Source organism: Caloenas nicobarica, chromosome 20 (assembly GCF_036013445.1).
Source record: "Caloenas nicobarica isolate bCalNic1 chromosome 20, bCalNic1.hap1, whole genome shotgun sequence".
NCBI lineage: Eukaryota > Metazoa > Chordata > Aves > Columbiformes > Columbidae > Caloenas > Caloenas nicobarica.
Window position 1 is genome coordinate 7,952,543 of NC_088264.1, and position 23,299 is coordinate 7,975,841.

General features: G+C 60.7%; 2 protein-coding genes across 3 annotated transcripts; both read left to right on the plus strand.

Moving 5' to 3' along the window:
• The first annotated feature begins 327 nt into the window (after positions 1-327).
• Positions 328-7,683, plus strand: UAP1 (UDP-N-acetylglucosamine pyrophosphorylase 1). 2 transcript variants are annotated; one of them, XM_065648947.1, is made up of 10 exons: positions 328-568; positions 652-856; positions 1,658-1,833; positions 2,100-2,272; positions 3,364-3,557; positions 3,717-3,860; positions 4,248-4,436; positions 4,878-4,925; positions 6,821-6,887; positions 7,153-7,683. In XM_065648947.1, the coding sequence occupies exons 1-10, from the start codon at positions 409-411 to the stop codon at positions 7,243-7,245; spliced, it is 1,449 nt and encodes a 482-aa protein (XP_065505019.1). In that variant the 5' UTR covers positions 328-408; the 3' UTR covers positions 7,246-7,683. The 2 variants fall into 2 exon arrangements, with proteins under 2 accessions (XP_065505019.1, XP_065505020.1); XM_065648948.1 differs by lacking the exon at positions 4,878-4,925.
• A 2,204-nt stretch (positions 7,684-9,887) lies between these two features.
• DDR2 (discoidin domain receptor tyrosine kinase 2) lies at positions 9,888-23,295 on the plus strand. The gene is made up of 17 exons (XM_065648939.1): positions 9,888-10,003; positions 13,311-13,399; positions 15,258-15,360; positions 15,482-15,713; positions 15,798-15,945; positions 16,101-16,206; positions 16,601-16,784; positions 16,855-17,098; positions 17,223-17,285; positions 17,451-17,581; positions 18,356-18,566; positions 19,047-19,270; positions 19,370-19,506; positions 19,911-20,102; positions 20,433-20,667; positions 21,200-21,349; positions 21,822-23,295. The coding sequence occupies exons 1-17, from the start codon at positions 9,888-9,890 to the stop codon at positions 21,957-21,959; spliced, it is 2,703 nt and encodes a 900-aa protein (XP_065505011.1). The 3' UTR covers positions 21,960-23,295.
• The last annotated feature ends 4 nt before the right edge of the window (positions 23,296-23,299 follow it).

The following is a 23,299-nucleotide window of genomic DNA, read 5'->3' on the forward strand; positions in this document are numbered from 1 at the left end:
GCCGCTCCGGGGAGCCCCGCCCCTTCCGCCGCGGGAGCGCGGGGGCCGCGCGCTGACGTGGCAGGCGTTGCCATGGCAGCCGCCGGCGCGCGCGCCGCCGCGGCGGCCGCTCCTCCCATTGGGCGGGCGGCGGGCGCTACGTGGCGCGGGGCGGTGACGTCGCTCCCCGCAGCCAGTGAGGGCGCGGGACGTGCAGCCGCCGCCTGCCATTGGCGGCCCCGCAGCGGCGGGGGGGTATAAAGGGGCGGCGGCGGCGCGGCGGCGGCGGGCGGGATGGAGGCGGCGGCGGGGGCCGGGGCAGAGGCGCTGGGGCAGCGGTTGGCGGCGGCCGGGCAGGGCCACGTGCTGCGCTTCTGGCCGGAGCTGGGCGGCGCGGCCCGGCGGGCGCTGGCGGCGGAGCTGCGCGACATGGACGTGGCCGAGATCAACCGTTTCTTCCGCCGCGCCCGCGGGGACGGCGGCGGCGGGCCGGCGGCGGGGCTGGACGCGCGGATGGAGCCGGTGCCGCGGGACGTGCTGGGCAGCGCCTGCCGCGACCGCGAGCTGCTGCCGCGCTGGGAGAGCCGCGGTAGGCGCGGGGCCGGCGCGGGGCCGGGGCCGGTGCGGGGCCGGCGCGGCGGGTCCCACACGTGTGTTCTCTCCCGGGCGCAGGGCTGGCGGAGATCGCGGGGAGCCGCGTAGCCGTGCTGCTGCTGGCCGGCGGGCAGGGCACGCGCCTCGGCGTCCCCTACCCCAAGGGCATGTGCGACGTGGGGCTGCCCTCCCGCAAGACGCTCTTCCACCTCCAGGCCCAGCGCCTGCGGCGGCTGCAGCAGCTGGCGGAGGAGCAGCACGGCACCCCCTGCCACATCCCCTGGTGAGCACCCTGCCCTGGGCTGCGGTGGGACAAAGTCCGCTGGAGTGGCCTTGGTGGGACAAGGCTCATGGGATGTCATTGGTGTTGGTGGGTCAAGGTCTTGTGGGTTGGCGTTGGCATCAGCCCAACTGGCGTTGGTGGATTAAGGGTCTGTGGGTTGGCGTTGCCCCATTGATGTTGGCTGAGTCAAAGCCCCATTGGTTGGCCTTGGTGGGTCAAGGAGCCCAGTTGGTGTCAGCAGGCTGAAAACCCATGGGTTGCTGCAGACCCACTTGGCCAGCCAAAGACCCGTGGGTTGGCATAGACCGTTTTGACACTATTGCCATGGCCACAGCCTGTTGGAGTTAGTGGGTCAAAGCCTGGAGGGCAGCACTGGCAGGTCCCACGTTGTCAGGCTCAACCCTACAGCCCTTGGGAACAAATGTCGTGTCACCTGTGGCCAGCCTGCTGCATGGGACAGCAGCTGTGCAAGGTGGGGGTCTGGGAGGCCAGCGGCTGCGGCGGTGCCGTGAGCCAGAGGTTGGTGTCACAGCAGGAGTTGGCTGCTGCAGCTGCATGTCCCACCCACTGCACAGGGTGTGGTGGGGTTATGGAGATGTGTGTTGCAAGGAGGCCTGAAGCCCTTTGCTGGCTTGCCAAAGAGGTGGGACTGCAGCGGGTCAGATCCTTCTGAGCATCTGGGGAGGGGGAAGAAGCTTTTTCTGGGTGTTACAGGCTGAAGCGGTTCCCCACATTTGGGATGAGGAGTGTGAGACCCTACTGTGCCTCCCTGCTCATTGGGTCTCTTCTACACTGTGGCAGGTACATCATGACAAGCGGCTGCACTATGGAGTCCACCAAGGAGTTCTTCTTAAAGCATCACTATTTTGGCTTGAAGAAGGAAAACGTAATCTTCTTCCAGCAGGGCATGCTGCCTGCCCTGGGCTTTGATGGGAAAATCCTGCTGGAGGAGAAGGGCAAGATTGCCATGGCACCAGGTCGGTGACCAGGAGCTGGCAGGAGGGGTGTGGGGGGGCAAGATGTGGTGCTGAGAACGAGCTTTTGGAGCTGAAGCCTGTCTGACGTGGCCCACGAGTGACGCAGCTGGGAGGTGTCTGTCTTGGCAGGGAGGACCAGGGTGGGGCATGGCTGGGATGGGGACCCTCCACCCTGGCTCCATGGGGAAGGAAGATGAGCATGGGTGTCTAACAGGACAGCCAGGCATTCCTGTGGCCTCAACGCTTTTTTTTTCTTTTCTCCCAAGATGGTAACGGGGGCCTGTACCGGGCCCTGGGGGCTCACGGCATCGTGGACGACATGGAGCGGAGGGGTGTGCAGAGCGTGCATGTCTACTGCGTGGACAACATCCTGGTGAAGGTGGCTGACCCCAGGTTCATCGGGTTCTGCTTGGAGAAGGGAGCGGACTGCGGGGCCAAGGTATGGTTTCAGGGGCAGGCAGGCACCGCTTCCCTGGAGCAGGGTGGCGTCTGTCCTCTCCTTTCCTGGCTTCCCTGACTCCTTGCCCTTCCTTTGCTGGCTTGCTGGAGCCAGGAGGGATATTTAAGCACAGGAGCTCGCTAGTGGAGTAGCACGCGGTGCCAGAGTCACACCTGCCCCTTGGGTCTGGCATCCGCAGGGATACGGAGTGGCACTGACCCTGCCTGGCACTGCTCCCGTCCTGCCTTGCACAGGGCTGAGAGCTGTCTGGGCGGCTGCAGGGACCATGGGTAGCTGGGATCCCTGCTGCAGGCTGCCACCTGTCCCCAGCTGTGACGTCCTGGGCACCAGCTCAGGACACCATGGGTGCAGCTGATGCTGAGCCCAGCCCTGTGTCTCATGGGTAGGACGCTGCATGACCAAAGCTTTGCTTAAAGCCTGGATTAACAGCCAAAGGGGCTGTGTGTTTGTGTTTGCGTTGGGCTTGGCTCTGGCAAACAGGTGAGAGGGCTTGTTGACCTTGAAGCTTTCGCAGAGTGAGCTGGGAAAGGGAAAGCAGTTCCTCCTTCTGACCCAGGCGAGTGAAGGAGGAAATAAACCCAAGTGTGGAGGAAGGAGAAAGTCCTATGTCCCTGCATGCCATCGTGGTGGCTTTGGTGGCTAGGGATTTGCTAGGGGGGGCCATGACAAGAGGGAAGCGTTGTGGGGTGTGAGGAAGAAGAGGGAGGTCAGGTGTGGGGGGATGGCTGTGCTGAGCCAGCAGCCTCCTGCTTGTGCACAGCAAGCTGGCTTTCACATGCAGGCTGGCTGCTAAAAATACCCGTGCCCTCTGCCAGCTGCATTCAGGCTTGGTGCCAGATCCTGCCTCTGGGTGTGCCTGGCACCCTGCCGCCCAGCCCTGCCATCTCGCCCTCCTCTGGTCACTGTCACCAGAAGCACCTGTGAGGAGAGAGCTCCAGCATCCCTATCCCTGCCGTAACCCTGCTGTCGTATGCGGGAGAACACCTCGACGGGGGCTGTTAGATACAAGGGGGTGTATCTGAAGTGTGAAGCTTTGGGGGACTTTCCCTGACAGTGCTTCTCTTGGGCAGGTGGTGGAGAAGACGAACCCCACGGAGCCGGTCGGCGTGGTGTGCCGAGTGGATGGCGTCTACCAGGTGGTGGAGTACAGCGAGATCTCTCTGGCCACTGCCCAGAAACGGGGCCCGGACGGGCGGCTGCTCTTCAATGCGGGCAACATTGCCAATCACTTCTTCACCACCGCCTTCCTCAAAGATGTTGTCAAGTAAGGGCCTGCCGGGGTGCTGCTGTGGTGCCGGAGGAGGAGCAGTGGGGTGGCTGGGGGTCCGGGCAGAGCCGCCATCCTGCCACAGGCGTGTCTGAGCCGGGGGCTGGAGATGTGCCTTGCTCTGGTGAGTGATGGCTCTTTCTTGGCCCGTTGCAGCACTTATGAACCACAGCTGCAGCACCATGTAGCCGAGAAGAAGATCCCACATGTGGACATCACTACAGGGCAGCTGATCCAACCCGAGAAGCCCAATGGGATCAAGATGGAAAAGTTTGTCTTCGACATCTTCCAGTTTTCTAAGTACGCCCTTTTCTCTCTACAGGGAGCAGGCTGCTGGCTCTTGCTCGGGCAGCTCAGGGAGTCTCAGGGGGATGAGGGGACTGTGCCCACTGGTGGTGCCCCAGGTCAGGACGGGATGCCGGCTCCTGTGCTGCTCAGCAGCGGTGGACAGTTGTGCCCTGAGATGAGCAGGGACGTGAGCAGCGGGAGGGACAGGTGCTGTGTGCCTCTTGCTTGGCTGAGCCCTGCTCCTGGGCTGGAGGAGCATCTCCTGATCCTACAGCCCATGGGTGCAGGCTGTGGGGGACCATGGCCCTGTCTCAACCATCTTGGCAGGGGAGAAGCTGAAGCGACAGGGAACAGCCGTGTTTCCCAAACCTGACCCTCCTGTGCCCTGTTACCCCCCAGGACATTCGTGGTGTATGAGGTGCTGCGTGAGGATGAATTTTCTCCCTTGAAGAACGCAGACAGCCAGAACGGCAAGGACAACCCCACCACAGCCCGACATGCTTTGATGTCCCTGCACCACTGCTGGGTTCTCAATGCGGGAGGGCACTTTGTTGACGAAAACGGCACACGCATCCCTGCCATCCCTCGGTGAGTTGCTGTTCGTGCATCCTTTTTGGGCTGGGTGTAAAGCACCGGGCAGTCCCCAGCCCTTCTCCATTTCAGCGCTCCTGAAACCAGCACTGCTGGAGCCCCCAGCAGTGGGTCCCTTCTCCAGGTGGCTGTGGGGTAGAGCCGGGTGGTGGCTGCAGGAGGGGCGCTCACTCGGTCAGCAGGAGCTTTTCTTGGTTCAGCCCCTGTGAACTGAATCCTGCGGGTCTCCATTGCGCAGCCAAGGTTGGCTGTGCAGGGAGGTGGTAGCTCCCCAAAGCCCAAGCACACCAGCAGATCCGTGCAGCAGCCAGGCTGGGGTTGTGGCATCCCTCGTCTGAGAGGCCTCCTGCCACACTTGTTTGTAGAACAGCAAACCCCAGACTTGTCCTGCTCGGTTTTTTTCCCCACCCTTGCTAACCCTTGTTTATTCCCACGTAGTGTCACAAACGGAAGGTCAGATGCCACCCCAGCAGATGTCAATGACAAGTAACTATACCGTGCAGCATGCATGGTGGCGGGGCTGCGCTTAGGTACTAACGGGCTGCGGGCGAAGCAGCGTGCCAGGCTGCGGTGGCCGCGATGGGTGCGTGCTGGTGAGCGGGCGCCCGTACTGACTAACGGGACCGGGTTTCGGGGCCGCATGCCGGGAGCGGGGCATGTCTCACTGCTGGACCCGCGGGTGCCGCTTCTCACAGTGACGGGCAATAGCAGCATCTGCTCCCCCTGGGGCTCCTTTCCGCAGAGGCAGCTGGGCGGGACGCTGTTGTGAAACATGCTGGCGCATCCCTTCGGTGACACTGCCCCGTTCCTCACGCCACGGCGTAGCGCAGCCTGGGCTGATCCCAGCCGGTCCCATAGCTGGAGGCAGCCGCCATCTCCCGGTGTTGGCCAGGCGTCCGGGCAGATCGAAATGGGATTTAAAATGCTAAGTAAACGACAAGCAGGCTTTGATGTAGCATGTGCAAATCTCAGCGTAGGCGGCCAGCTGTGCTCTGTGTGACTCCGGCTCTTGAGTTTTGAAGATCTAGACTGTGACACTACCAGGGAAAGCCCCTGGCTCAGTGTTTGGAAGTTTACAGAAGTAAACGGGGAAGTTGACAGAAGTGTTAAAGGGATTTCTGTAATAGCGGCGTGTCCTTCTGTAGGCACAGGGCACATCTGTGCGGCTGGTACTCAGAGCTGGTGAGTGTCGATGACTTGGCAGACCAAGCTTGTTACCTCTCCCTATTTTCAGGAGAAGTTGTGTCTTCTGCTTTCTGGTGGATACACCTCAGCTCTCTGTTTTTAATTCAAAACTCCAACTGTTTTCAGGTGTTTAAGTAGGCCATCACACTAGTTATAATGTTGGATAAAGGATGCACTTTAGCCTGCATTTATCCTTAATTGCCACTTAATGGCAATTCTTTTTTTTTTTCTGTTTTTTTTTTTAACTGTTATCTTGAAATAAATCTGACTCTAAGGCAAACACAAGTGCGAGGCTGGCTTAGGATGGGAGGAGTGGTTTTAGTTACTCACAGCTGAGATGGGAGGGAGCTGAGCCGAGTGTGTGGCAGAAGGGAGGAGCTTCCACCTGGGCGAAGGGAGCATTGCTCTGGCCGCCGTGGCGAGCAGACGTGGAGATGCTGCCATGGATCCTCATCAGCTCCATGTGGCTGTGCTCCCCGCCAGCCTTACATGCCATCCTGATGCACAGAGCATGCCGGGGCTGGTGGCAGCAGGAGCGGGGTCAGGACCCCTCCGTGGCGGTGCTGCGGTCCTGTTCTCAGGGACAGCACTGGTTTGGCTCTGCCGTTGCCCTCACCAGCTCAGGCTTGCGTGCAGAGCAGAGGAGCTGAGACAGTTGATCTCGGAGGCAAAGGCAGGAGGAGCAGACAGTGCCGCAGGGTGTATTTCTCAGTGAGCAGACAGACCTAGCCTGTATCCTCAGGTTGTGCTTTGAGCAAGGAGTGTGTTTAAAAAAAAAACCAAAAAACAAACAAAAACCACAACCTGTTGCGACCAGACAAACAGGAAGGTGCTGTGAGTGCATCTCTCGTCACCCCAAGGATGCAGGAGGAGGAAGGGGTGATTAGCTTGTACACAGCATCAAACACAGGGGTCTGTGGTCCAGGGCACAGGCGCTGCAAGGCACCAAGATTCTCATTAAAGATGCATCTAAATCTCTCTTTCCTTTCAGTTGCTGCTGGTATCTAAACTTGAGCTTGCACCTCTGTGGAGAGCACGCAAGGCTTGACTAACCCAGGGCAGCTCTGCGCTGGTGGGGTCTGCGTGGGCCGGCACCTGCCGCTGGCGTCTGCAAGATCTCTGCACCCCGTCTGCATCCCCCAGTGGGATGTGGATAACCCTCCTGTTATGTTGTTTGCTTTTTTTTTTCTCTGCAGCTTGAAGGATGCAAATGACCTGCCAATCCAGTGTGAAATTTCTCCCCTCATCTCCTATGGTGGAGAAGTGAGTACTGGCTCTCTACAGCTCAGGTGCCCTCACAGAGGAGCCGGGTGGTTGGGGAGGCTGGTGGGGCACACATGGGGAGCCCTGACCAGGGAGGCAGTAAGCCACAGAAATGTTACCTGAATTCACTGTGGAGCTTTTCAAGGCAGTGTCCTGCAAGCCACTAGCATGGGAGGGGACCAGAGCCACCCATGAGCAGCTAAACAGGCCAGCAGAGCGGATGATGCATGATGTGTTCCTAACGAGCTGCTCCGTCCTCCCTTAGGGTCTGGAAAAGTACGTGAAGGACCGAGAGTTTCGTGCACCTTTGATCATCGACGAGGACGGGATCCACGAGCTGGTGAAGAACGGGATGTAGTGGTGACGTGCCCAAGCTGGGCTGCCCGTTCCACCTGGTGGGCTGGGAATTCGGACACATGAAGGTTTATAGCTGTGAGTGGCAGGGGCTGGTCCTGCTCGCTCTGGCCTTGTGCAGAGGAGGATGAAACCCACTCAGTTCTTGGCATGTTGTACGCTTCTATTTATATTTTAATTTAAAAACCAAACACTTTATGGATTCCTCTGCCATGAAGCACAGCTATGGCGCTACTCTTTGCACTCCAGGCTGTGGGCATTTATTTTTAAACATGTATATAGTAATAGTCATTGTATATGCAGAGGATTTTTATGGTACGGGGCTGGGGTTAATCTTGAATTTTTATTTTTCTCAAATCTACGTGAATATTTTTTTTAATAGGGTACTTGTCATTGCCCCGTCCTCCCTTTTGGTCATCCTTTGTATGTTGCACAACTGGAAGCTCCCAATTAAACTGAGCCTCTCCTGTCTGTCGTCTGGTGGTGGTTTAGTGATGGTGGCTTTCCGCAGAGGCAGGGGTGGCTGCCTGGGGGGCTGCACGTGGGTCCTCTGGCCCGCGACACTCGTTTGTGGTGTTCCTGGAGGAAGCAGAGGGCTGCGCTTTCCTTATGGATTTCTGCAAACCCTGGTAAGGCTTGAGCAGATAGGAACAGGCAGGTGTGCTGCGCTGCCGGAGCACTCGGGGTGAAACCAGCCGGCACGGTGCCCTCCAGCAGCGCTGAGTACCCTCATACCCTCGGCTTTCCAGGGAAGGCTCCTCAGCTCCTGCCTGAGCCCCTTGCCCTGAATTGTGGTGTCCTGATGCCCTCGGGCAGAGCAGCGCTGCACCTCCCCTCCTGTTTGGGAGAGGAGATGGTGCTCATCTGGCTCCTCTCCTGCTCCCACCACAGCCCCTGGGGTGGGGGCACAGCCTCCCGCTGCCCCGCAGCCGCCTGGGGAGGGATTTTCCCTTGCAAAGCTGGGAATGGGGCCCAAACTGCTCCCCCCGGGGGAAGTCACCAAGTCCCCCAAGTGCCACAGTGGCTGTTGGGCACCCTGGGCTCAGCCGAGCGCTGGGCTCCACCGGCAGCGTGCGGGGGTCCTGGCCGGTGCGGTGGCTGCTGGTGGCTCTCCACGGGCCAGCTGGGCTGTGTGTGGCCCAGGCAGGCTGGCGGCCCTGGGTCCCGGGGGAGGCGCATTGGGCTGGGGCCAGAGCAGACGCGAGGAGCCGGTGCGAGTGTGTGGGTGGTCTGCGCCACCGCCTGCCCCTGCCTGCCGGCTCTGCCGCCCCGGGAGCCGCTGCCCTGGGGAAGGGACGTCTCTGCTCCCTGCGGAGAGAGCAGGCACCCCCAAAGCTGCTCCTCCTTGGCACGGGGTGGGCAGCAGCCGGAGCACGGCATGGCCCACCTCGGGGGGATGCACATGGCCCCAGGACCAGCGCCGAGCAGGGGTGAGGGGCTGCACGGTGAGCCTGGGGGATCACCGCTCCAGCTGGCTCCCTGGGCACTGGGAGGGTGCAGGGGAGGTGTTTGCTTTGGGTTTTTGGCTTGCTTTGCACACCAACACCTTTGCATGAGGTCCTGGGATAGAGTGATGCAGTGCTGGCTGCTGCCAAGTTGTTTGAGCGCTAGTTCCAGGTAGCGGGAGGGTTGGAGCGGAGCCGGCCGGTGTTTGTGCCGGCGTGCACGTAGGGCAGCCTGGGCACAGGCAAGGGCTTCCCCTGGCCAGCTGAGCTGGGACAGCAGGGTGCAGAGCCCTGCGGTGGGCACCACATCCACCTGCTCCTGCCTGCCCTCGGTTGGTTTGTCTGGGGCTGGGAGTCTGGTGAGGAGGAGGGTTTGGGGGCTTGGGAGCAGGGCTGCAGCCCCGGGGCAGGCGCCTTTGCCAGTGCAGGGAGCTCCATGTGCAGGAACGCTTTTTGGGGGCTGCTGGCCTGCTCCAGCGGTGCCGCTTCCCAGCTGCAGTGGTGTGGGTTCTGGTATAAAATACAGCTAAAACGCTAGCCTGAAAGAGCATTGGTTTTGGTTTTTTAAATTGTGTTTTTAGCTATTGCACAAAAATTAATTATTATTTTCTCCCTGCCGCGTTGCGTAGCTGGTGGCCACGGTGCCAAGCCAGTGCCTGGAAATGATGTAAAACCCCGCGCTCGGTGTGCAGCTTGGGGAGCCAGAGCGCTGCTTCTGTGCCACGTGCCGGGGCAGGTCGGTGTCCGGCCGGTGCCGTTGCCGCGTGTGCCCGTGCACAGCCCGGCACCCTCCCTCCAGGGGCCCGGAGCGGGGCAGCCTGTCCGGGAGCACAAGCACCTCCATCACCCGCACTTTGAGGATGTCCTGCTTGGCCCTTGCACCCCACGGTGCAGGAGGAGGGTGCTGGAAGCGTGTGCCGTCCCATGGATGTGGGGGTGAGCACCGGAAAGCAAAACGATGCCTGTTGCTTTAAGTACCCTCACTGGCCACGGGGATTTTTTTTTTTTTTCTCTTGCGCTATGAATGGGTTTTGCTGTAAATTATAGCTTTGCGCACATTCCCTCGGGCTGAGGAAAATAACCTCCGCCGAAAAGCCAGCCTGGATTGGTGACTGGCTCCCCCTCTCCGCTCCCTAATTGAAACCAAATGTGCAAGATGTAGGATTGTGGGACTTCTGGCTGGCTCCCAGGAATCTGCAGAATGCGAACGCGCTCCCAGAGGCATCTTGCATCAGCCCGGGGAAGTTCGCTCCTCGCCTGGCTCCCCCAGCCCGGGCGAGGGGCGAGGAGCCCGCTCGCCCTCACCTCCTCGCTCCGGTGAGTCACTCTCGGGTGTGCGGGGAGGCGTTTGTCGCCTCTCGGCTTGGGATTTTGGGGGGATGTGGAGGCAGCCGTGCTCCATGCCGGAGCTGAGGCAGAGGCGCTGGGGTGCGGGTCTGCCCAGGAAGGTGCTGGGGCAGCAGCAGGACAGTGTCCCCACCCGGGGAGGTGGCATTTGGCCCCTTCTCTCTACTTTTCCCCTCGCTGCCAGCATTTCCCCCCGTGTCTCATGCCAGGCCAGTGTTTCCTGGTGTCCCTCCTTGGCTCCCGCCTGTGTGTCTGTTGGCAGAGCTGGCGGCGGTGCTGGCCAGCCAGAGAGGCTCTGCTGTCCCCAGGGTCCCCCAGCCAGGCACCAGGTCACACTGGGGAGGGGACACGGTCACCAGTCTGGTGCTCCTCAGCATCCCGCCCCCCATCCTGGTGCTGGGGACCTCCTTGTGGCTTCCCAACCCCGCACCGTGGCAGGGCGATGCCGTGCACCGTGGCAGGGTGACGCCGTGCACTGTGGCACGGAGCAGGGCTGCAAGTTCTCAGCTGACGGCGGCTGCTTGCTGGATGCAGCACCCACAGGACCGTGTCCCCAGGTCCCATGGCCGTGGGCTGTGCCAGCGGCAGGTCTCTCCAGGGCAGCTGGCAGCCGTGGGGCCACATCGGCTGCTCCTCGCACCCTGTACGGCTGCGATGCTCCCGGCTGAACCGGCCAGCCCGTGCCTGGGGACATGCTTGCTGCTGTAGAAAATGGGGCTGCATCCAGCCTAGAGAAGGTCTAAAATGGCATTTTTGGCGGGGAAAGGGGACTACGGGTCCCGACATGCTGTACTGCGCTCCTGCCGAGGCTGTGCCGGCGGCACAGCATGCTGGGGGCTGTAGTGCCAGCTGGGATGGGTGTCCCAAACCCCCTTACCGAAACACTGTGTGCCTTGGGTCATGGCCCAGGGTCACAGGGAGCCTCTTGCTTGCTCGGAAATGTGTCCTCAGCATGTCCCACCCATCACCACCCCAGCAGGAAGGGAGCCCCCAGCCCCATGCCAGGACGGGGTCTCTGCAACAGGAGCCCTGGGGGACCTGGTGATCACACGGGGTGGGGGCTGTTGCCATCCAGCCCCCTCCCTGCAGATGATGCTGCTCTGGTGCTGGTGGGGATGGTGGCACCCACCCACCCACCTGGGCAGTGAGCTGGGGACCTCACCAGCTGCCATGGGCTGGGGGTGAGAGGGACTGCGGCTTGCATGGGGTTTGACTCTAAACAAATATGGACTTAATTTTTTCCTGCTGACTTTCCCTGGTGACTTCAGTAGAATAAGAAAGAGGGTAAATAAAAAGAGACCAAAAAAAAAAAAAAAGCAGCAGTCAAGGGAAGCTCCAAAGCTCAGGCGCCACCAGGGAGGAGCTCCAAAAACCCTCTGCACTAAAAATTTCCAGTGATTGAAAATTTTCAGCAAACATTTTCAGACAAAACGTTGCAAAGCCATCCCTTTTGCAGGGCTGGTGGAACAAAAAATGATTTCCAGTTGGGTTGCCAACACTCTTCAGCTGCTTTGACAATGCATCCCTTAGCACCCAGCCACGACACCTGAGTCACCGTCTCCCCACTGTCCCCCAGCCCTGCTCCACCAAGGAGGGATGAGCTCTTCACACCGGCTGTGTGGGGATAATTTTCCTATATTAAACTAAATGTAAATGCATTCCCTGTGGGAGATCATGGCATCTGGTATCCTGATGTTTAAAGGGTTTACTCAGCCTGCAAGAATAGTGGGGAAAAAATATCCCTGGATGTTTTTTGGAATGCAGAAGGAAATTAAGATTTTAATGTTGGAGGAACTGGCCATCATCAAACAGAGGCGCCTCATGCATGCCTCTCAGGGATACAGTTGAAATTCCCAGTTGCAGCTGAGTTAGTTGCAATCAATTAAACTTCCCCAACTGGGAACAGGAAAAAAAAAAAAGCAACCACGTATGTGCTTTTCCAAAAAAGTTATTAAAAATGTGGGAAAAAAAATTGCCCTCAGCCCAGGTGTGTATTTGTACCTCCTGCAGAGGTGGTGGTGTTCAGCGGAGCTCCCCGGGAAGCCAGCAGCGCAGCGTGGGGTGCAGAGAGCCTCTAGCAGGGTGCTGGCACGGTCACAGCCAGCCTGCCGCGCTCCTGCTGTCCCCAGCCCTGGTTCTGTCCCCCAGCAGGGCTGCGTCCAGCACCTCCCAGCTGGGCTCTGCGCGACGGGGGCATCTGCCGCGTGGCAGCTGGTTCAGGGTGGGTTCGGGCTTTCTCTTGGTGGTGGGGACAAGGCTGCGGGTCACCGTGTGGCGTGGGGACACAAGCAGGCACCCACCTGTGGGGTCACTGGCGTTGGGCAAGCTCGGGGGCCCGCTAGCCCAGCCATCCCTGGATGGTGGGACTTGGCTGAGATTTACCCCAGCACTCAAGTGTAGCCAGCAGCTGTGGTCCCATTAACCCCCAGGTTAGTAAGTTGTTCCTGTAAAGGTTAATGGGTATGTAAGCTAAATTAAAATAGCCTTTTTTTTTGATAGAAAGAGGGCTAATCTGCATCCAGTGCTTGTGTGAAGGGCTGTCCCAGGAGGCTAAATGTCCCCTTGGCAAATAAGGGAAGGGGTAGCCCAGTGAGCCTGGGGCAGGACTGGTGACATTTAGGGGTGTCCCCACTCCCCTAGAGGCAGTGGGTGCAGTCCGGCTCCGTGCCCTCTGTCACACCTTTCTGTGTCACTCATCTCGAGATCCGCTAAGCCATAGAGAACCGTCACAATAAATATGCTGTAAATCTCGGGCGATTATCTGCTATTATCTCTCCTGAGCCAGAAGGCAGGGAAACTCCGTGTTGCAACGTGCTATTATTTTGTTATATGATGGAGTTGTGCAACATCTTGCTTTCAAAGCCATCCAAAGGCGGGTGGCCCAGCTGGAGCCTTTCTGCCCGTCGGTGGAGCCGGATGGCGCCAGCCCCAGCCAGAGCCCTGGGAGGCTGGTGTGGGTCCCGTGGCCTTTCCACGCAGCTGGCTCCGGGGACGTGGCAGAGCCACGTTATCTGTCCGTGCCGGGGCTGTGTCGGCACAGCACTGTGGTGCCGTGGCTCCTGGGGGCGGTGGTGGAGAGGATGTGACACCTGGGCCCTTTGGCCACCATCACAGATGTGAGGCTTGGGGCTCTGCTCCTCCTCCAAGGCTGATGTGGGGACACAGGGTTTCATGCAGGGGAAGCCCTCCTGTCTTTGGCTGGCCACCCCAAGCAGGACTGGCGTTTTCATGCAGCTCATCTGCCTCAGCATGACGAGTCCTGGCTCTGTCTCTGCAGGACAGCCGACATGCCGGCCACCCCGCGACCAGCCCTGCTGCTGCTGCTGCTGCATGTCCCATGGGCTGCAAGAGCACAGGTCAACCCGGGTAAGTGAGACGGGGACCAGGCGGGTGCAAGAGCCGTGAGGTGCGTGTGTCCCTGGGCTGTGCTCCTGCCAGGGTGTCCAAGCTTGGGCTCACATCAGCTCCAACATCTCCAGGACTTTCCCAGCTCTGGGAGCAGCGTGTGAGGGGCGCCCAAGCCCATGTGGGCACTCGGCTGTCGTGACTCGGACACGGCCAGTGACCCAGAGAGCACCCTCCGTGTGCCATGGGAGCCCACCCTGGCACCTGTGGGCTGGCGGGGTGTTGGGGTACAGGCCACGTGCTGCAGCTTGCTCTCAGTGGGGCGCTTCTCCATCAGGGGCTCATTGAGCCCGCTCAGTTTTGAGGCTGCGGCACGCAGAAGACAAGGTACCCGATATTGTTTGCTGCCGCCGGGACGTGCTTGCTTTGGCGGTTTTGCAGAAAACCAAGGTTGGCTTTAGTAAAGCAGCTTGACTAGGTGCCTGGCTTCTGCTCAGAAACCACAACACTGCACCAGACATCAGTGAGGGAACTGTATTTAAACGTATTTTCTCCAGGGCTCAGCCCCCTCCCGCACTGAAAGGACGGACACAGAGCCCACGCTCCTTCCGCGTGTTGGGGTTTCCCTGGGGCATCCCTGTGACGAGTCCGTTCAAAGGCTTTTTCCATCATGGGAAGAGTTTGCTGGGTCTTCCCCCAGAGGTTGCATGGTGCTTAGGGAAGCAATCCTGTTTATTTTACAGCCATCCAGGGCTGGCAGCATTGGCTTTGCCTGGCCAGGATGGTTATTACCTAAGGCAAAGGAGCTGGGCTGGCTCCACGGTCGGCAAGAATTAAATGGGAATTTAGTGGGAGCTGCCCTCTGCAGAACATCACAAGCGGGAGGGCTGGAGACACGATGAGATGCTCCCCACTGTCACAATACTCATGCTGAAGATGCGCCCATCCCTCTGTCAGATGCAGGAGATGGTCGCCGTGGTGCAGGGACCCAGGGATGGGAGCAGGCTGCTGGGCAGCACCGCACGCTGGGACGCGGGCTCGCGCGGGCACAGGAGCGGGCGAGGCGGAGGCCACGGGGGCAGGAGGCAGCGCCGGCACCCGTCCTCACCCGGGCGCCGCCGTCTCGGGGCGGCATCTGATCGGGGCGGTGTGCGGGGGGAGCCGTGTGGGCTGGGGCCAGCGGCCAGGCAGCAAACACGGCCAAACAAGCCGGCCTTTCAGCAGCTCTCTTGGCAGCCGGGCGTGAAAAAATAACTCCTGGGAAGTGGCGTGGATGCGGTGCCGGGGGAGCCGGCTGCCGCTCGGGGACGCAGCCCGCCCGCAGCCCCGGGTACTTTTCCACTGGCAGCCGGGGCAGGAGCAGGGCTGGCAACGGGAGCCGCGGGGCCAGCGGGGAGGGGGAGTGCCCGCCTGTGTCGCTTGTTCCCCCAGAGAAGTGGGGAGAACAGCAGAATGGTGTCGCTGAGAACTGGTTGCTGCGGGGGGGTTTTTTGGGCGAGCAGCCTCCGGGTGCCCGCAGAGTGAGCACGGGGACAGCAGTGCCAGCCCACAGGCTCTCCCGGTGCCACAGCCAAAATGTGTGCCAGCCGGGCTGCAGGATCTCTGGGGATGGGGACCAGGTGCGTCCAGCAGCCCTTAGAGCTGTGGCTCCCCTTGCTCCCAGCTTCATTTCCAGCTGGGCTGGCACCCGTTTCTGGCCAGGGCTGCATTTGCCCGGGCAGATGTCTGCCTGTGCAGCACTGTCCCCTCGTGCTTCATCCCCCCTTCATCAGCCATTGGGATGGAGAGCGCTGCGCCGGCGGCGCCCACGGTGCCGTGGACGTGCCACGGCACTGCCATGCCATATTTCGGCACGCGTCTCAGCTGTATCTCATTGCAGCGGTGTGCCGGTACCCCTTGGGAATGTCGGGCGGGCACATCCCCGACGAGGACATCTCGGCCTCCAGCCAGTGGTCCGAGTCCACAGCTGCCAAGTACGGACGGTGAGTGTGGGGACCCTCCTGCGACAGCGCGGCGGGGTCTGGGCTGACACGGAGGGGAAGAAGCGGGGCACGGGGCTGGCTGTGGCTGCCTGCAAACGTCTCTTCTGCTCTGGGTTCACAGGCTGGACTCAGAGGACGGTGATGGCGCCTGGTGCCCCGAGATCCCGGTGGAGCCCGATGACCTGAAGGAGTTCCTGCAGATCGACCTGCGCGCCCTGCACTTCATCACGCTGGTGGGCACCCAGGGCCGCCACGCTGGGGGCCACGGCAACGAGTTTGCCCCCATGTATAAGATCAACTACAGCCGGGACGGCACCCGCTGGATCTCCTGGAGGAACCGGCACGGGAAGCACGTGAGGAGGCGAGCGGGGGCTGCGCTGCTGGCGGGTGGGGGGCTGTGCCTGCCCGTCCCCACCACACTTCTGTCCTCTCCGCAGGTGCTAGATGGAAACACCAACCCCTACGACATCGTCCTCAAGGACCTGGAGCCGCCCCTCATCGCCCGTTTTGTCCGCTTCATCCCCGTCACCGACCATTCCATGAACGTCTGCCTGCGCGTGGAGCTGTACGGCTGCGTCTGGCTGGGTGGGTGGCGGGGTCCTGTGTCCTTCCCCGTGTCCCCAGAGCCCGGCTGGAGGGTGTCCATCTCTCTGGGGTTGTCCGTCCCACCAGGGGCTGGCAGGGCTCACTGGCAGAGCGGTGTATGGCACAGGCAGCCGCTCATCCTCCACTCCCCGCAGATGGGCTGGTGTCCTACAACGCACCGGCTGGGCAGCAGCTCGTCCTTCCCGGCGGCGCCGTCATCTACCTGAATGACTCGGTGTACGACGGGGCGTTCGGGTACAGGTGAGGACGAGGTGGGCTTGCGCACACAGTGGGTGCTGTGCTGGGCGGGAGGGGATGGGGTGTTTCTTCCCTGCGTTTGCAGGCTCGCATGCTGATCCTCAGCAGAGCAAATACTTGAGGTCTCCCCGAAGCAGGAGACATGGCCAGGTCTGGGAGGCTGCACATGGTGACATGATGGTGGCAGCACGCTCAGCCCTTCTCTTAGATATACACTAACTGTACCGCACACTCAGCATCCTGCAGCCTTTTCCAGAGAGAACGTCAAGAAGCACAAAAAAATCCCTTATGAGTTTCCCATGGGCTGTGAGGAGCTGCTGGGGAGGGTGCTGCTGGGTGCTGGCAGGTTTGGGAGGTTGGCAGGAGTCATGCTCCCTTTCCCCCTTGCACGTGGCAGCATGACGGAGGGCCTGGGACAACTGACGGACGGGGTGTCAGGGCTGGACGACTTCACGCAGACCCACGAGTACCATGTCTGGCCGGGCTACGACTACGTGGGCTGGCGCAACGAGAGCACCACTGGTGGCTACGTGGAGATCACCTTCGAGTTCGACCGCATCAGGAACTTCACCGCCATGAAGGTCCGCGTGTCCCCGACTTTGTTCCCCATCCCTACCCCCGCCATGGCCGCGCTGACAGGCTGCCCCACAGGTCCACTGCAACAACATGTTCGCCAAAGGGGTGAAGATCTTCAAGGAGGTGCAGTGCTACTTCCGTGCCGACACCAGCGAGTGGGAGCCCAGCACCGTCTCCTCGGTGCTGGTGCTGGACGACGTGAACCCCAGCGCCCGCTTCGTCACCGTGCCCCTGCTCCACCGCATGGCCAGTGCCATCAAGTGCCAGTACTACTTTGCCGATGCCTGGATGATGTTCAGCGAGATCACCTTCCAGTCAGGTACCCGCCACCATGAGCCCCGCAGGGGGATCGGTCCTTCCTTGCTGGGGATGTTTTGAGGAGGGAGCGGGGCTGTGGGTCACCCGTGTCCCCACCCTGATGCCCTCCTGTTCTCCCTTGCCAGATGCAGCCATGTACAACAATTCGGTGGCCCCTCCAGAGATGCCTGTGGTCCCCACCACTTACGGTAAGGCATCAACCAGCACATCACCCTGAGCCGGGCAGGGGCTGGGGTCACCTCCCCGTGGGGTGATGCTCTGGGGGGCGTCTACCCCATCCCATGGAGGAAAGGGGCATCGGCTCTTCACTCGCCTTGGTGTGACTGGTTCTCGTTGTCCCCTCCTCCTGCCAGACCCCACGCTCAAGGTCGATGACAGCAACACACGCATCCTGATCGGGTGCCTGGTGGCAATCATCTTCATCCTGGTGGCCATCATCGTCATCATACTGTGGCGGCAGTTCTGGCAGAAGATGCTGGAGAAGGTGAGCAAGGGCAGGGTGGCTGGCAAAGTGCCCTGGGACAGCGGGCTCGTCCCGGGCATGTTCTCCTGGCTGCTCAGCACAGGGAAAGTAGAGGCCATGCAGGGGCTGAGGCTTCCTTCCCCTCCTCGGGAAGGTTGTGATTTGCACCCATCTCCCAAGCACAGGGATTCGGCTGAGCAGGACGTTGACTTTGGGACCTGCCTGCTTGTCCATCCCTCTGTCCCGAAGTTAGGCTGGGGAAAAAGAGCCCAAGGGGGTCTCACTGCAGCCTCTGGCTAATCAAGGGCAGTCGCAGAGGTGATGCAGCCAAACTCTTCTCCATAGAAAAAAGAGGGGGACACGAGGACAAGTACCTTCCCCAGGCAGCTGCTGCAGCCCTGGGACAGGGCACCAGAGCGTGGGGCTTGGGGTGGGCATGGCCACAGTGCCACGGAGCACAGAGACCCCGACCTGCCAGTGCTGTGCGCCCACCTCTTCTCTCTGGCAACCAATGACAGAACCCAAGGGAATGGCAGAAAGGTGTGCCAGGCAAGGTTTAGATTGGAGATTAAGAAAAGGTTCTTCGCTCAGAGGGTGGTGGAGCACTGGAACAGGCTCCCCAGGCAGGCAGCTTTCAAAAAGAGACTGGATAACGTGCTCAGACACATGGTGTGAATTGTGGGGTTGTCCTGTGCAGGGACAGGAGTCGGAATCTGTGATCCTTGTGGGTCCCTTCCAACTCAGGACATCCGATGATTCTATGACCCCCTGTCCCAGCTCTCTCCTCTCTCACAGGCATCGCGGAGGATGCTGGATGATGAAATGACCGTCAGCCTCTCCCTGCCCAGCGAATCCAGCATGTTCAACCACAACCGCTCCACCTCCTCCAGCGAGCAGGAGTCCAGCTCCACCTACGACCGCATATTCCCCCTGGGCCCTGACTACCAAGAGCCCTCCCGCCTGATCCGCAAGCTGCCCGAGTTCACCCCGGGAGAGGAGGAGACAGGTGAGAGCTGGGACACCCTGCGTGCTGACAGCCACCATGCACCGAGCCCAGCACAGCCCCCGCCCAAACTTCTGGCCAAGCTCCAAACATTTTGGCACAGAGGGGTGGGGGGAATGTTGCACGATCTATGGCACACTCCCCTCGAAGGTCACAGAAAACCTGTGACCAAGAGCAATCACCAACGTCCATACTGGGCTGAGCTGTGTCCCCACCACCATCGTTGGGATGCTCCAGCCTCTCTTCCTCAGTGATCTGGAGGTCGGGCACTGGTCCCTGCTCACTGGCGCTTGGGGCTGGGTTGGGGCATCTGTCGGTGATGGGGAAGGAGCGGAGCAGGCTGCGGTGCTGCCGGAGCGCAGCCACGCTGAGGCAGCGCAGGGGCTCTGGGGAGGACGGGGACAGAGAAGCCGGTGGCTAGAGCACGAGGGGAGCCGCGGGGAGGACACCCACGGCAGGGCTGGCCCCACTGTCTCCCCACAGCCTGCAGCGGCCCCGTGAAGACATCCCAGGCCAGCGTCCCCGAAGGTGTCCCCCACTACGCCGAGGCCGACATCGTGAACCTGCAGGGAGTGACGGGCGGCAACACCTACTCGGTGCCAGCCCTCACCATGGACCTGCTCTCCGGCAAGGACGTGGCTGTTGAGGAGTTCCCCAGGAAGCTGCTGACCTTCAAGGAGAAGCTGGGGGAAGGCCAGTTTGGGGAGGTGAGTGGGAGCAGTGTTCGGGCAAGGCTCATCCTTGTTGCCAGGTGCCGGGGACACCATCAGTCAGCAGAGGTAACGGCGCCTGTTGCTCCCCTCCAGGTTCACCTCTGCGAAGTGGAGGGGATGGAGAAGTTCATGGGCAAGGACTTTGCCCTGGAGGGCTTGGACACCAGCTCCAACTGCCCCGTGCTGGTGGCTGTGAAGATGCTGCGAGCAGATGCCAACAAGAACGCCAGGTAGGGGACCAGGGGGTGTGCATGCACCCTGGTACCACCCACCGTGCAGAGCCCCCAGGAGAGCTGGGATGCTTGCAAAGTGTCCCCTGCCTCTGGCAGCCAGGTGCTTGGTGCAGCCGTGACGACCACACGTGCCTGAGCCGTTTGGGGATGCTGGGCTGCTGCAGTTCAGGACTCTTGGTCCTTTTTGGTTCTAACCTGCTCCCCAGTGGCCCATCTGCCTGCTGAGTCCACCCCACAGCCATGTGCAGATCAGCCTGGGCTCCCCCTCATGGCCCCTAGTCCCAGGGGAGGGGACTCGTGGGTCCCACGGGCAGACAGGTGGCATGTTCAGCCGGTCCGTGCACACCTCCATGCCCCTCCGGGTCTGCCTATCCGATCCACGTGGTTTCTGTTCCGGAAAGGAATGATTTTCTGAAGGAAATCAAGATCATGTCACGGCTGAAGGACCCCAACATCATCCGGCTGCTAGCGGTGTGCATCACGGATGACCCCCTGTGCATGATCACCGAGTACATGGAGAACGGGGACCTCAACCAGTTCCTGTCCCGCCAGCAGGCAGGCAGCCCCCCCGCCGGCCACGCACCCACCGTCAGGTAGTGCTGCCTGCGATGGGCAGGGACAGGCAGGGTGCCTGTGATGGGAAGGGACGGGCAGGGTGCCTGCGACGGGCAGGGTGCCTGCGACGGGCAGGGACAGGCAGGGTGCCTGTGATGGGAAGGGACGGGCAGGGTGCCTGCGATGGGCAGGGACGGGCAGGGTGCCTGCGACGGGCAGGGACGGGCAGGGTGCCTGCGACGGGCAGGGACGGGCAGGGTGCCTGCTCCACGCACCCCTCCTGGCTGCAGAGTGTCCCGTTCAGGGCCGTGCCCCCATGGCTACGACCCTACCCGGCACCTCAGTCCTCCCATGTCCCTCCTTGGCAGCTACAGCGACCTGCGGTTCATGGCCACCCAGATTGCCTCCGGCATGAAGTACCTCTCCTCCTTGAATTTTGTGCACCGAGACCTGGCCACGCGCAACTGCCTGGTGGGGAAGCAGTACACCATCAAGATAGCCGACTTTGGCATGAGCAGGAACCTCTACAGCGGGGACTACTACCGCATCCAGGGGCGGGCAGTGCTCCCCATCCGCTGGATGTCCTGGGAGAGCATCCTGCTGGTATGCTCTGGTGGGCACTGGCAGGGCCCTGGGGCTGCTCACAGCCCCTTCTCCTCGGGCTGGGGGGTGCAGAAGGGACAGAGAAGTCCATCGTCTCTGGAGCCCAGCTTTGGAGTGAGGCATGCAGCCATGGGAGCAGCAGGAGGCAGGAGCAGTAGCATCTTTTCGAGGTGGGATGGGGGGACCGCAGTGATCTTTGGCAAACCAGTGCCCAACCTTTGAGCAGGATGCTTGACATCCCCTCCTGGCCATGGTCAGACCTAGAAGAGGGAGCAGGGTTAGGTTTTATCTTTGCAGGGAGCTGGGTCCTTACTGAGCCCCATCTCTCAGAGCTGTCTCTGCAAGCTGGACCTGGAGCTCACCAGGCTCTGACTTTGGGCAGAGAGTAGGTCTATGGGACCAAGCCCTGCTCTGGGCCCAGATCTAGAAGCTGGGGCATCCAGAAAGAAGTTTTGAACCCCAGGCACGTGGGGCTTCTAGAGCAGGATGGGGTAATGCCCGTACCCAACCCTGCTCTGCTCCCTTCGGTCAGGGCAAGTTCACGACAGCCAGTGATGTGTGGGCATTCGGTGTGACGCTGTGGGAGACCTTCACCCTCTGCCGGGAGCAGCCCTACTCCCAGCTGTCTGACGAGCAGGTCATCGAAAACACTGGCGAGTTTTTCCGGGACCAGGGCCGTCAGGTAAGGATGGGATGGGATGGGATGGGGTGGGGTGGGGTGGGATGGGGTGGGATGGGGTGGGATGAGGTGGGACGGGGTGGGACAGGCAGTGGTGCGCCCAGGACACCGGGGCACCTGGGAAAAGGTTTTAAGGTGACCAGATAGGGAGCTTGGCTATGGAGGGGTTATGGGGCAGGAATCTTCTGGGAAGGAGTCCTGGCAAAGGGCCCGGTATGGAAAACCCTGTACTTCACACAGTCCGAGGCACCACTTGCCCACTGACCCCTCTCCAGCCTTTAGCCAGACTGGGAGACATGAGCTGGTGTCCTCAGCCCCCTCACCATGCTCTCTGGGGTCCCCTTGCCCCTGGACACACAGCAGCACCACCCCCTGCCCCAGTGCACAGAGAAATGGGCTCCCCAGGAGCAGTTTGCATTGTGGTTTCTGTGGCAGTAACTCTCTCCCTTTGTCATCTTTGCCTTTTGTTTCGAAGACCTACCTTCCCCAGCCTGCACTTTGCCCTGACTCAGTCTATAAGCTAATGCTCAGCTGCTGGAGACGGGACACTAAAGATCGTCCCTCCTTCCAGGACATCCACCGCCTTCTCCAGGAGTCAGCCAGTGAAGAATGACCCTCTGCTCCTCCCCAGCCCAGTCCCCGTCCCACCCCATCCCCAGAGGATCCCCGTATGCAAACCGAAGCCACTTCACTTGGACTTAGCAATAAAACCCAGGCAGCTGGTCTTGTTCTACTTGTACAGTGAAGCCTCAGAGAAAAAGCCCAAGGGCAGCAAGGAGAGCTACAGCGTGGGATGACTCGGACCTCCCGCTCACTTGCTGATCCATGCCTGGGAGCGACATGGGCTGAGACGACGGTTATTTATTGATGCAGCGTGTTCTTGGTGATGATGACTGGGACAGAGCAGCTTCTCTCCCCCTGTTGAAGGGGAAGAACATCAGCTGGACTTTGTCGGTGAGGAGGCTCTGGCTCATGCACAGGGCAGGCGCCTGGGGAAGGGATGCATGTGAGTACCTGGAGCAGGGACCGTCCAGTGGCCACAACCTGCTCGAGGAGGGGCCGGGAGTTGCCACTAGCTCACAGTGGGCTGTGCAACTACAGGGTGAAAACAAAAACTCTCTGGGCCTTTTGGGCTTTGGACATGCCACATGGAGGGGCAGGAAGCCTCATCCCTGCCTGCTAGAACCCAGTTGCAGAGGGAGAAGCCCAGCAGCACCCCTGGCTCCTCGCCTGGCTGCTGGAGCAGTTGATGTGCTCAGCCGTGGCTTCTCTGTGTCAGCCGGGGAGGAGTGGGCATGAGAGGAGCACCAAGGAGACCTTCTGTCACCCACCACGGCCACTCCAGAGCTGCTCAGCTGCCCACAAAATGCATTTTGGGTGCCCTGTGGGTGCTGCACGGTAGTGAGATGTTAGCACCTTTCTCCTGCAAGGGAAATCTCCAAGTCCTCCTATTCCAGGGTTAACCTGCATCTTCACCTGCCATCAGAGGAAGACAGGTAGCTGGGCTTTCGCTGGCTGCTGCCTGATGCCCAAACCTGCAATAGCCCGTGGGAAGGGAGCAGAAGCACCCCGGTTCTCCCTGGCTCTCAGCCCAGGGGTTGCAGCTCAGCTGGAGCACCTGGGCTGGACTCTCCTGCTCTGAGCGTCACACAGCAGTCTGGCACCAGTCCATCCTCCTGGATCCGGCAGCTTCATGAGCAAACTGGGCAGGTGCCAAAGCTGTGCACCCCCCAGGAGCCCTGACAGGTTATCTGTCGTGCCCCACAATGGGACCTTCCTGCAGCTGGAGACAAGGAACTTTGTACTTAGAGGGTACATGGACCCCTCTGTACTTTTGTATGCATTAGTTCAGCACCATCAAGTCACGCGTGGCACAGTTTCCAGTATACTATTGCTAAGGTGTGTATATATTCAGTAGATGTACCTATGTATAGGGGCAAACCCGCTGAAGAG

Coding starts and splice junctions, on each gene's coding strand:
- UAP1 (XM_065648947.1), top strand. CDS start 409: ATGGACGTGGCCGAGATCAACCGTTTCTTCCGCCGCGCCCGCGGGGAC. Junction 857..1,657: donor ACCCCCTGCCACATCCCCTG/GTGAGCACCCTG, acceptor ACACTGTGGCAG/GTACATCATGACAAGCGGCT. Junction 4,437..4,877: donor CGCATCCCTGCCATCCCTCG/GTGAGTTGCTGT, acceptor ATTCCCACGTAG/TGTCACAAACGGAAGGTCAG.
- DDR2 (XM_065648939.1), top strand. CDS start 9,888: ATGCGAACGCGCTCCCAGAGGCATCTTGCATCAGCCCGGGGAAGTTCG. Junction 15,946..16,100: donor GTACGGCTGCGTCTGGCTGG/GTGGGTGGCGGG, acceptor CACTCCCCGCAG/ATGGGCTGGTGTCCTACAAC. Junction 21,350..21,821: donor TCCGGGACCAGGGCCGTCAG/GTAAGGATGGGA, acceptor TTTGTTTCGAAG/ACCTACCTTCCCCAGCCTGC.